This window comes from Bubalus bubalis, chromosome 15 (assembly GCF_019923935.1).
Source record: "Bubalus bubalis isolate 160015118507 breed Murrah chromosome 15, NDDB_SH_1, whole genome shotgun sequence".
NCBI classification, from domain to species: domain Eukaryota; kingdom Metazoa; phylum Chordata; class Mammalia; order Artiodactyla; family Bovidae; genus Bubalus; species Bubalus bubalis.
Genome location: NC_059171.1, coordinates 79028098 through 79040153, shown reverse-complemented (window position 1 = coordinate 79040153; position 12056 = coordinate 79028098). Strand labels below are relative to the sequence as shown.

Below are 12056 nucleotides of genomic sequence, written 5' to 3'. Positions count from 1 at the left end.
TCAATGGAACTACCAGCTAAAGTGATTTTAAAGAGGAAAATGACCATCTAAAATTTGGGTTGAATTTTCCATGTGATTTCTAATTTGACAAATTAGAAGAAATCAAAATACCAAGCAGGTCATTGGATTAGAATCATCTCCTAGGTTCCAAGTGGGTAGTTTCTTTCCATGTGCCTACAAATAATTGGATTTGTATAAATCATGACAATTGATTACATTAATTTGAGGCTGATGCTGTCAAAAGTATAAAATACTCGTAATCTATTATGTGATACATTCAACCTTGTTCCCAAATTTTCTGACTTAAAGCTGGTCCTAGAAGCTACCTCTTTAAACTCGTTTAGCTCCGTGAATAATATAGATAGGATTATAATGAAGTGGAACACTCTTAAACTTTTAAAAAACAAACTTACTCATGCCACAATTTTTTCCCTCCATGTCTACAGATTTTAGTTACTTGTGAAATAATTGCTTTAAATAACCAGTTTTTAGACTTCATATATTAATACCTGAACTAATAGTATATATTAATCAAACATATATAAACTTAAAGTTGGAGCAATTATTTAGCAGACTATTGAATTAATCAACTGAATCAGACATTCAAAAATATGTAAAAAAAAACCCTACCTTGTATAAAACGCATCGTTTTGATAATTTAAGCAGTGCCGTAACAGTTACATAAATTCCTTTTAAAATACTCGTTTAAGAGAATTCCACTCTGTTTAAAGCATTTTCATAGAATGATGTGCCACCAGTGAAATTCTTACTCATCGATGGTGATGAAATGTGTCCCATGTTTTCTGCACTGGGGATGTTGCACTGAAGTGTCTTCTGGTGTGTGGATCGTGTTTTGCAGCCAGGGACTACGAGATTCAGAGAGAAAGAATAGAACTCGGCCGGTGCATCGGAGAGGGCCAGTTTGGAGATGTGCACCAGGGCACCTACACGAGCCCGGTAGGTCCTGTCGGGTGGCCCCCCACCGTGCCTGTGCCGCCTCCTGCATGGCCTGCTCCTGTCTATCCTCATGAGGCCCTGCTTCTTCAGGGTATTTGCCATTGTTCTCTGCAAGGCTTATCATATACGTCAATTCACTTGCTATGTTCAGAAACCCAAACTGGCAAAATTAGCTCCTGAGAGCTGGGTCTGTCTTTTATTCGTGCTAATCTTTCATTCAGCCTCTGTCATCAGTAACAGTTCTATAGCCCTCTGCCCACATGGTGCCCCGGAAATCTCAGGCTTAGCATCCATCTGAAGCCATGCATCTTTAGAGGGCAGTGCTTCGTTTGCATTTCTTTACTGTCTTAAGAAAGCACCATGTTCAATATTTGAATGTGAATTGACAGGAGTGACTGATTTATGGTCTTACAAAAGTTTCTGTTGTTATTCAGTTCTCTTGTAAAAATGGGCATTTTGTATCATTTCTGAAATATATCAGTCAGCCTTAGGTTCACACAGAGGTAGAAGTCATGGTGCTGGTCCTAGAAGTTTGCCGTCTCAAATTCAGAGCAGTGTGGTATGTCACTGGAGACTGTCAGAAGGCTCCAAGCTCAGGCGTTCAGCAGACAGACCTCTGTGCCAGCCGGCTGCTCTCCTCTGGGGGCCTGGCCACCGCTCCCTCCAGAGTGGTCCTGCCACATGGGCACACCTCCCTCAGGGTCGGAGAGGGACTGCAGTCCCCTGAGTCTGTGTTACAGTCTTGTGGCCATTTATGTCACTCTTGCTTGAGAGCATGTCCTAGAATCACAGTGTGCAGTTAGCATGAAATCTAAAACAAATTAATGCAATTGAGGGTACTTTTAAGATACGCAAAAAAAAAGATGCACCCTGGTCATGACTTGTAAGTGAGCCTTTCCATTTAAAAGAATAATATTCAAAGTGTTTGTTAATTCCACAAATATTTATTGAACACATACTATGAATCAGGTTGCTGTTCTAATGAGGTGGTTTTTTTTTTTTTTTTTTTTTTTTTTGGGTGAACAGGGCACCTGAAATAAGAGAAATAGATGGTTCTGGAAGGGACCACCCAAAGCCAAGGATAGGATAAACACATACATTTCCAGTTAAAATCTTCCCTGGTGTTTTTTGAATTGATTTGCGTGAAGTGACCTCCTATTTCTTGCTTTTCTTTTGAACTTGGATGAGGAAGCTCAGCTTCTTTGGCTCCCAGGGTGACGTGTTTTCTAGGTTTCTCACCACCCCCTGCACCTTGGCGTGTTGCCCCTCTCCCTGACCTCTCGGTGTGGAGGGGCTGGGGGGTGCCGTCTTCACACCTTTTTCTCCCTGTGGGGTTTGTCTAGCCCGTGCTTCCAACACTGTCTGAACTGTGGCTGCCTCCAGGACCCCTCCCTGCCCCACCCAGTGCTGATGCCCACTCCCCAGTGTGACTCGCTGTCCCAACCACATCTCAAGACCGTCACATTCAGAGCTGGGCTTCTGGTCAGCTTCAGAGACCCCAGCTTGCCCTCTCCTGCCCAGCCTGGCATCCTCTCCCCCGTTACCCCCCAGCCCTCCACATCCACACCTCCGCTCACCTCCCTGGAGCGTTCCTTCCTGGCCAAGGTCAGCAGGGCCCTCCTCTGCCCAGACCCTGCCCCGGGATGGGGAGCTCTCACTCAGGGTAGAAGCCACAGGGCCGCCCCCGCCCCTCCAGCAGGTCTTTGCTCTCGTCCCCTCTCCGCTGTCTTTCCAGGAGCTTACCTTCTAACCTCTGCGACGTCTCAGCACCTCGTTCACGGTGTCTGTCCGCATCCTCCGCTGGGATATCAGCTGGTGGTGCACTGGGTTGCCGGCCCTTGTTCTGGTGCAGCCTGAGCCCCTGCAGGAGTCCCGGAGGCACCATGGGTGGTGGGTGGGTGTTTGTGGGACACGAGTAACCTGCAGCGTTTCACTTGCATGTCTGCTTTCTGGGGATTTTCTACAGAGGATTTTAAGTGTTCCTCCCACTGTTAAGATTTTATAGTTCTGATTCTGTCTGATCCAGAATCCACAGAGTTGCGGAATAAACCGCCTTTCCTGAACGTGCCCACTGATTAACACAGAGACCTCTTGTTCCATGTGTCCCCATCACAGGAGAATCCAGCTTTGGCAGTTGCAATTAAAACATGTAAAAACTGTACTTCGGACAGTGTGAGAGAGAAGTTCCTTCAAGAAGCCTGTAAGTTTCTAGACATTTCTGTGAGACTCCATTTTGACTTTCTGTCTGTGAAATCCAAACAGTCTCTGAAGAAGTAAGAAAAACAATGTTTTTGACTTTTATGAGGCAGCTACATTTATTCTGTTGCCATGCAGTTCATACCTGTATTTGCTGAGGCTCATGGGTACAGAGTTCTCCAGGGCGGCTGTCACATTTGGGGTGTGAAGGCAGATTGACTAACTGCCCCTTCATCCCCTGGCACTTTGTACCATAACTATCTCCACTCTGGGCTTGGGCGGACGTAGTGATGCCCACAGGTCCAGGAGTTGGGCGGTGAGCAGGACAGACACAGTCCCTACAGGATGGAACCCGAGGATGAGCAGGGAGCAGGGCCCAGACCATCCTGAGGGCCCGCTGTAGAGTCAGGTCCTCTCCTGAGGACAGCCCTGCGGAAAGCAGGCCCTGGTCCTGCCTGTGTGCACATGTTGGCTCCTTCCTGCCTGCCTCTGGCTGGGTCCTTCATCCTGCTTCCACTGGGCTTGTTCCTCCCGACCAGCAGAGTTGAAGGGTCTCTCGTTCAGAGGCTTTGTCACGGGAGCCTGGTCTTTCCCTTCCCAAGTGTCCATAATTAAATACACGATGCCTCTCTCTCCCTCTAGACTGTAAGTCCCAGTGGGGAGAGGGGCCGTGTTTGTTTTGCTCACGGCTCAGCCCCAGAGCCAACACAGGGCTTAACTCACAGAAGGTGGTTGTAGCTTTTGGTTGCATGAATGAATCTTGGTGTCTTTCATCACATGTACATGGAATTTCAATAAATATTTACCACCCAGCAGCCCAATAAGTGATAAGTGGTGGAATAAACCAGATGGTCACTTCATGAGTCAAGTCAGAGGAAGTCCTGATCCCGTTCTTTGGTCCTTGACTGGAGTATGAGGCAGGGCCTGGCGATGACTTCCGTCTCAGCAAGTGCGCTTCTTCAGGGCGCCGAGGCTGAGGAAACATAGGCTGTGTGTCAGCCAGCAGCACCTAACGGCCTGTGTGCTTTCCTTTGGTGGTAAAGTGCATTATATATTTTCAAAAATGCACGTTTTAGAAAATTGCTTACCTTTCTCTAAAATTTTTGCGAGTAGGTATTGTGATTTGGAATCATTATTACAAAAATCAATTTTAGCATTTTGTAAGTAGTCAGGTCAAACCAACCTTGTTCTTTTTGAAAGGCTGTAATTTCAGAGAAACATGCTACAGGCAGTATACCTAAAATCCTGTAGGGCTTTGACAGGCTCTACATGTAAGTGTGGCAGTATGGCCTAGATTAGGGGTCATTAAACTCTTTCTATAAAGCACCACGTACCAAATATCCTGGGCTCTGCAGGCCAGGTGGTCCCTGTCGCTGCTGCTCAGCTCTGCTGTCAGAGTGTGGAAGAGCCACAAACAACTCAAAAAGGAGCGAGCAAGACTGTTGGCAGTGACTCTGGTTTGTGGAAGCCAGCAGCCACCCTGGCCCGCACTCCTGGCCCTGGGTGATGAGTCAGACTGCTGTGCCTGGCAGGCTTCAGTCCTGCGGATAGTTTCCTGGTGGCCGAGGTCTCCTCTTAGCCCTGCTCTGTGCAGTGTTCTTAATGATTACCCCAAAGAAATAGAAAAGCTTGTTAACTATATGTTAAAGGTAACACGAAACTGAAAGTGATGGTAAGTCAATTGAAAATAAGAGTAAATATGCGGGGTTCCTGAATGTCTGTCCCAGGCCATCACACTACACTGAACTGATGAGCTGTGCTGACGAGATGGCTGTCAGCGGTACATTTTGGATTTTGCACCAGGTATTGATGTGTGTGGTGTTTTTTGTTTGTTTCTTTGTTTTAAACTAACAGGTCCTATTTTGGGGATGTGTGGAAAAAATTGAGGGGAGAATACCTTAAGGGTTTGAGTTCTCTTAAGTGAGGGTATGGTCAGTCTGCAAGAAGAGCCAGTGTGGTCCTTGGTGCGATGGTAGGATATACAGTCTTCCATATCTACAAGTTTTACATCCACAGATTCAACCAACTGTGGGTTGAAAATATTGAGAAGAATTCCAGAAAGTCCCAAAAAGCAAAACTTGACTTTGCTATGCTCTGGCATCTGTATACACGGTGTTTACGTTGTATTAGGTGTTACAGGAGACAAAGTGTATGGAGGCTGTGCACAGGCTACATGCAAATACTCCGCTGTTTTTAGAAGCGCTTGAGCGTCCTCAGATTTTGCTTGCCCTCCGGGGGTCCTGGGACCCATCCCCTGTGGATATGGAGGGTCAGCTGTGTGCTGTCCAGAGTGAAAGCAGAGAGGCCTTTCTTCCCCAGATGGACCCGGCACTGAGCTGCAGTCCACACTGGGCTCCGTACTAGAGTGGGTATGATGAGACATTTTCTCCTGCTTTGTTGCTCGTGTCCTTGCTTGGCAGCATAAAAGTCGACCCTGAATTGGTCCCCAAAATTAAAAAAAATTTTTTTTTCATTTCAGTAGTCTGTGAAATCCAGGTGCTTTGGGGGGACCACTGCACTAGGTTGCCTGTCAAGTTGCTTCCAGGTTTGAGGTTCTATAGTTCTAGGAATGTTGTCCTGCGTCTCAGTCATTCTAGCGTACTGTGCAGGTGACTTCCTTAACCTGATGTTAGAAATGTGTACATGCTTAAAAATAGGTCCCCACATCTAGGTATGTTTACCTGTGCAGGGCCCTCTTGGTCATCCTAGGCTCAGCAAAGCAGTCACACTCACATGACGGCCACAGGCCATGTCTGGCGTCAGACTTTCTGAGAGGAGTTCAGGCCTGGAAGCCACATGCTCGCATTTCCCCACAGGGAAGTCCTCACAGTGGTCCAGGAACTGCTTACTTAGCCCTGATAGTGCTGGGAGGTGATGCGGCCACAGCGGTGGATGCCAGAGCCTCTCGGGTCAAGGAGAAATCCTCTCAAAGCCACCGGCATAGACTCTGGGGCCCTGCAGGGGACGCCCAGCAGCACTCACACTCAGGAAAGCGCCTGCTGCCCCACCAGCAATTTACCCATCAGGTGGTTTTACCATGAAGGATATTTCTTAGAGAATGAATCACACATTCCAGCTCGGTCAGCTTTCCAGAGGAAAACCTGGAAAGTTAGCCTCAGGTCAGATTTGTCCCTGGAAAAGAAGAGGAGGTTTTCTCAGCCAGTGAAAAGCATTGAGTCCTAACCAATGGACCCCCAGGGAACTCCCGTTAGCCCCGAGTCTTAACTGAACTCATCTTCAGGAAACTGAAAGATCTTCAAAACAATGACGGTGGACACCTGTTTCTCCCCAGTAACGATGCGTCAGTTTGACCACCCTCACATTGTGAAGCTGATTGGAGTCATAACAGAGAACCCGGTCTGGATCATCATGGAGCTGTGCACACTCGGAGAGGTACCCGCCCCCCCACCTGCTGCACCTGCACCTGCAAGGGAGTGCGTGACATACACTCTCACAGTATATAAGAGTGTCTGTATGTGTGCATATACTAGTGCACACTCGGAGAGGTACCTGCCCCCCATCCACTGCGCCTGCACCCGCAGGGAAGTGTGTGACGTACACTCTCATAGTATACATAGGAGAGTGTGTATATGTGTGCATATACATATTATAGTAGTATAGTGTAGTCACTTAGTTGTGTCCGACTCTTTGTGACCCTGTGGACTATAGCCCACCAGGCTCCTGTGTCCATGGGATCCTCTAGGCAAGAATACTGGAGTAGATTGCCATTTCTTTTTTCCAGGGGATCTTCCCGACCCAGGGGTTGAACCCGGGTCTCCCGCGTCGCAGGCAGACGCTTTACCCTCTGAGCCACCGGCTCAGAGGGTAAAGCGTCTGCCTGCGACGCGGGAGACCCGGGTTCGATTCCTGGGTCGGGAAGATCCCCTGGAGAAGGAAATGGCAATCCAGCACTCTTGCCTGGAAAATCCTATGGATGGAGGAGCCTGATAGGCTACAGACCATGGGGTCGCCAAGAGTCAGACACAACTGAACGACTTCATTTTCACTTTCACTGTAGTAGTATAGCGCCCTCATTAAATTCCCAAGTCCCCCAGCTCAGTGCAGGCAGCAGGGCCTTCCCACCCCAAAGCTTTGTCAGGACAGGAAGCGGCAGGTGACCAAGTGGTTCTCTTTATTCCCTCTCTCTTGCTGTTGCCTAAAGAACACACCCACTGATTTGAGTGTGGAAAAAACAATGTTAGTGGAGTTTGGGTAAATGAGTGCTGAATTTAGGTAAATCAGAACTACTGCTTCATCTTTGGGGGAATTCACTTTGCAGTGTCTTTCAGACCAACTAACGTGAGTCCCGGTTTTTGTTTTTTTTTTAACTTTACAATACTGTATTGGTTTTGCCAAATATCGAAATGAATCCGCCACGGGTATACATGTGTTCCCCATCCTGAACCCTCCTCCCTCCTCCCTCCCCATACCATCCCTCTGGGTCGTCCCAGTGCACCAGCCCCAAGCATCCAGTATCGTGCATCGAACCTGGACTGGCGACTCGTTCCCTATATGATATTATACGTATTTCAATGCCATTCTCCCAAATCATCCCACCCTCTCCCTCTCCCACAGAGTCCAAAAGACTGTTCTATACATCAGTGTCTCTTTTGCTGTCTCCTGTATAGGGTTATTGTTACCATCTTTCTAAATCCGGTTTCTTAAAACGTAGCAGAGCGTGGGCAGACGTCCTTATTTGACTCCTCCGGGAGGCAGACGCTCCCTAGTCGGTGTATCACCACCCCCTGGACGCGGGGCCCCACCCAGGCCGCTGAGTCACAGATGGGCGGGCCGGCTGGGCCCCGCCCTCTGTCCGTCTCCAGGCGGCTCCCTGGGCCCTGCTTGGGGTAAACCTTCCAGATGTCTGCACGTGACATTGGTGCTGAAATCTACTAGTTTAACCGTCTAACACATTGTGCACATTACTTGTTTCTGGACACCGGGCAGTTTTGCTTTTAGTGAGAATTGGGGTTTTAGTTTCCGGGAATCAGAGATGGCCTGGGCCCGTCGTCCTCTCATGATGGTGTCGGCCCTGCCTTCTGGGAACAGGGCGCTGCTGGTGGCCCCCCTGATCTCCTCCCCAGCTCTGATGACAGCTCTGTGAGGCTCTAAGAAGAAACTGTGGCTAACATTAGATGGTCTAAAAGACACTGCAAAATGAAGTCCCCCAAAGGTGAAACAATGGTTCTGATTTACCTAAATTCAGCATTCATATACCCAAACCTCTCTAACATTGCTTCTTTCACTCTCAAATCACTGGGCATGTTCTTTAGGCAACAGCAAGAGAGGGGAAAAAAATAACCACTTGGTCACCTGCCACTTCCAGTCCTGACAAAGCTTTCTGGTGATGGAAATATCTTAAGGCCACTAGGATTTCTCTTCTTCCTTTCCTACACCTTTCCAAATAAAATGGAGTGTTTACATAGTAAAATTTTTTTTTCACATTATTTTTCTGCTTTTTTTTTTGGAGAATTGGCTAATTCTTCTGGCTTAGATCATTAATAATGCTAGAAGGAAATGGCAACCCACTCCAGTATTCTTGCCTGGAAAATCCCATGGACGGAGGAACCTGGTTGGCTACTGTCCATGGGGTCGCAAAGAGTCAGACACAACTGAGCGACTTCACTTCACTTCACTTTATGTGTAGGGAGATTGTGTAGGATTGGAGTTCATCTGCCTTCTTTGCTATATTAGCATTTAGCCGAATTAGTCCTGATGGTCATAGTATGCACCCATAGGCCTAGTGCTTAAACACCTGTAAACACGTAACCATTTTACCCTTCTTCACCCAAGATTCCCTGGCGGCGAAGGGGGCACTTCTTGCCTACCTTTTGTCTTCATCCCCTTGTGCTCAGGTCGGCCTGGGGCATGGGATGTTCTGGGGAGGTGGGCTGACCGTGGTTGTGTAGGAGGCTTGTTTTGTAACTAGATTTTTTTTTTGTTCTCTGGCTCTCATTATCTGGTGGTATTTTATACCACAGCTTTATTCATTCCCTGGAACCATCTTTCTGTATTTTTCCAGAAATGTGTCTGTAATCATGAGGACTCTAATTTTTGCAATTGGATCTCAAATGAAGAATAATTAGGCATGATTTCTGAGATGATGTGTCTCTTTCATTATGCCTGTTTTTTGGGGGTTTTTTTCTCTTTTAGGATAGAATTGAAGGCATTCTCATAAAAATGCATTTGGACCTTTCCAGATCATTGTTGAATGTAGCTCTTCTGCTATTGATTTTTAGTCTCTGACACTAATTATTTTTCTTGTTCCTTTTGGTCATTGTTGAAAAAGCTGCGGTCGTTTCTGCAAGTAAGGAAATACAGTTTGGATCTAGCGTCTTTGATCCTATATGCCTATCAGCTTAGTACAGCCCTTGCGTATCTGGAGAGTAAAAGATTTGTACACAGGTGAGACCAGTCATGAAGCTGATGAGCTGCCTCTGAGTCGGGGGGTGGGCGGAAGGAGGTTCTTACGGTGCCTGAGGCCCTTTGCCCCTCTTGACCCCTACACAGACGGCGCTGAAGGCCCTGCTGTGTAGTGCCGTGGCATGGGACTCATGCAGTTGAGGGGTTTTCCTCACATGGAGTTTGAAGCAGATCACTGGTTCCTTCCACAAATACTGTTGACAGCCTCTATGTGGCACTGTGGACCTAAAACATATTGTCATGGAACTTTCTAGGACACCATAGCGTCATGAGTAACATCTGTTGGCCTTGTGCAGAATTTCTGTTCTTAATCTGGGTCTCTCATTTGAGTACAAGTGAAAGCCCTTACAGTTCATTTGCCTAGTATTTTGTGTTGCAAGTGTTCTGAAGATCATTTTAATTGTATTTAATGAGATTTGTTAGTAACAGTAGGGTTACACACCCTGCCCTGTACTGTCCATCAGTTATTGCAGTGGGCAGTGTGATTGTATGAAAAGTAGAAAGTGGTTTCATTATTTGAGAATTTTCTTTGCCATTATTCACGATCCTAATCACCATATTATTGAGTGAGTAAATATCTGCCAAAAGGAATATATTTGAAGTAAAACAATAAAAGCACCTCTCTTTTTCAATGTATAATAAAGTTCCTGTTTGTATTATATATAAGCTGTCTTTCAGAGTACCTATATGTCTTTATATAATGTAGATCAATTTGTGGGGTTTTCCCCTCATATTAAAATTTATTGTTCCACATTCTTCCTTATCAGGGACATTGCTGCTCGGAACGTTCTGGTGTCCTCAAATGATTGCGTAAAATTAGGAGACTTTGGATTATCCCGATATATGGAAGATAGTACTTACTACAAAGGTAAGAAACCAGAGCGACAAGTAGGAAGTATGTTCAGTGATTTTTAGCTCTTAAAAAAAGTACCTTTTAATGTGCTCGGCTGAGCTTTGACGTAGGTGTGTAGTCAGGTCCGTGGAGCAAGGACAGCCTTTGCGGTGAAGTTGCTAGAGCAATTGGTCATCCCTGGGGAAGAAACGGCCCGCAACCTACACTCACTCTACATTAACTCAGACCCATCATAGACTAGTTACAAGACCTAAGACTGTGAGACTTTTAGGAAGAAAAATAGAGGCAAATATTTTGAATCTAGGGCCAGGCGAAGAGTCCCTGGATTTGACACCAAAAACATGCATAAAAGGGAAAAAATAATAACTTGTTCCTCATCAGAAGTTAAAACCTTTTGTTCTGCAAAAGACCTGGGCAGATGGATGGAAAGACCACCAGTTACAGAGTGGGAGGAGATGTTTGCTAACCACATCCCCAACAAAAGACTGTTATCTGGGCTACAGAAAGAACGCTCAAAACTCACAGGTGAAAAGGGAAAGAACACAGGTAGAAAAGGGGCAAAAGATATGAAGAGAGATTCCTCTGCAGGCTATTCGGGTGGCACAGGGCACGTTACCCCTGGGGAAGTGCAGAGTGAGCCACTGGGGGTGTTGGGCACACCTGTCGGGGTGGCCATGGTCATAGTAGTGGTAACACGGAATGCTGGCGGACATGGAGAAGGCAAGGTGAGTTACTTGTGAATTGTTTGTGAGGGTGTTAAATGTCAAATGATACAACCACTCTGGAAAAGAGTTTTGCAGATTCTTAAAAAACTGAACATGCACTCCATATGACCTAGAAAGAGACACCCAGCCATCTCACCCAGAGAAAGGAAAGCCCACATTTACAAAAAACTGGTGTTTGTTCATTGCAGCTTTATCTCTAGTTGCTGACAGCTGGGATCAACTCAGATGTCCAGCTCCCGACCCTCTGCCTGGTGGACACAGCTTGCTACCTCCCAGCGGAGGGGCGGGCTCCCTGGCTCAGTGAACACAGTTCCTCCCGACCTTCGTACAGAGCTCCAATCTACTGACTCTAGAGACTTCCATCCTTTAGTTTTTGAGCTGAAATTTAGCTGATGTGATTTTTTTTCTTTAATTTTGCCAATCTCAGAATCAGATTGACTTGGTTCTTCAAGTTATTATTAATTTTCATATTCTTAGTACTTGAGCTAAGGTTTGGACTGTTAAGTCTGTTGGCTGTGAGCTCTTGGCTGCATCCTGCCCTGCTCCCCACCTCCCCACATCACCCTAGTGACCAGCATTGAAAGCAAGGGAAAAGTGGTTCTCCCAAAGACCCCATAGTGGAAATCTCAGCTGGCTCTAACTGTGAGGTCCCTAAGCAGATAACAGGGAGGTTTTACTTTCTAAAATTAATCTTCCAGCTTCCAAAGGAAAATTGCCTATTAAATGGATGGCTCCTGAGTCAATCAATTTTCGACGTTTTACCTCAGCTAGTGACGTGTGGATGTTTGGTGAGTATTTGAGAACTTCTGTGGTTAAAATTACAGTTCGTATGTTCTACGGAATAAACTTCGCGCTGTCTGGTCAGAGTCGGAAGTTGGTCTGCCTTTCCTTGCCCGACCCCC

General features: G+C 46.5%; 1 protein-coding gene across 26 annotated transcripts in view; it reads left to right on the top strand.

Moving 5' to 3' along the window:
- PTK2 (protein tyrosine kinase 2) overlaps positions 1-12056 on the top strand; it is a 193353-nt gene that overhangs the window by 141702 nt on the left and 39595 nt on the right. For all 26 annotated transcript variants that reach the window (XM_044928887.2, XM_044928886.2, XM_044928883.2 and 23 more), the window contains 6 exons: positions 860-957; positions 3073-3157; positions 6446-6546; positions 9443-9558; positions 10344-10444; positions 11853-11942. In XM_044928887.2, the coding sequence (XP_044784822.2) occupies positions 860-957; positions 3073-3157; positions 6446-6546; positions 9443-9558; positions 10344-10444; positions 11853-11942 (591 nt within the window). The remainder of the gene's footprint in view (positions 1-859; positions 958-3072; positions 3158-6445; positions 6547-9442; positions 9559-10343; positions 10445-11852; positions 11943-12056) is intronic.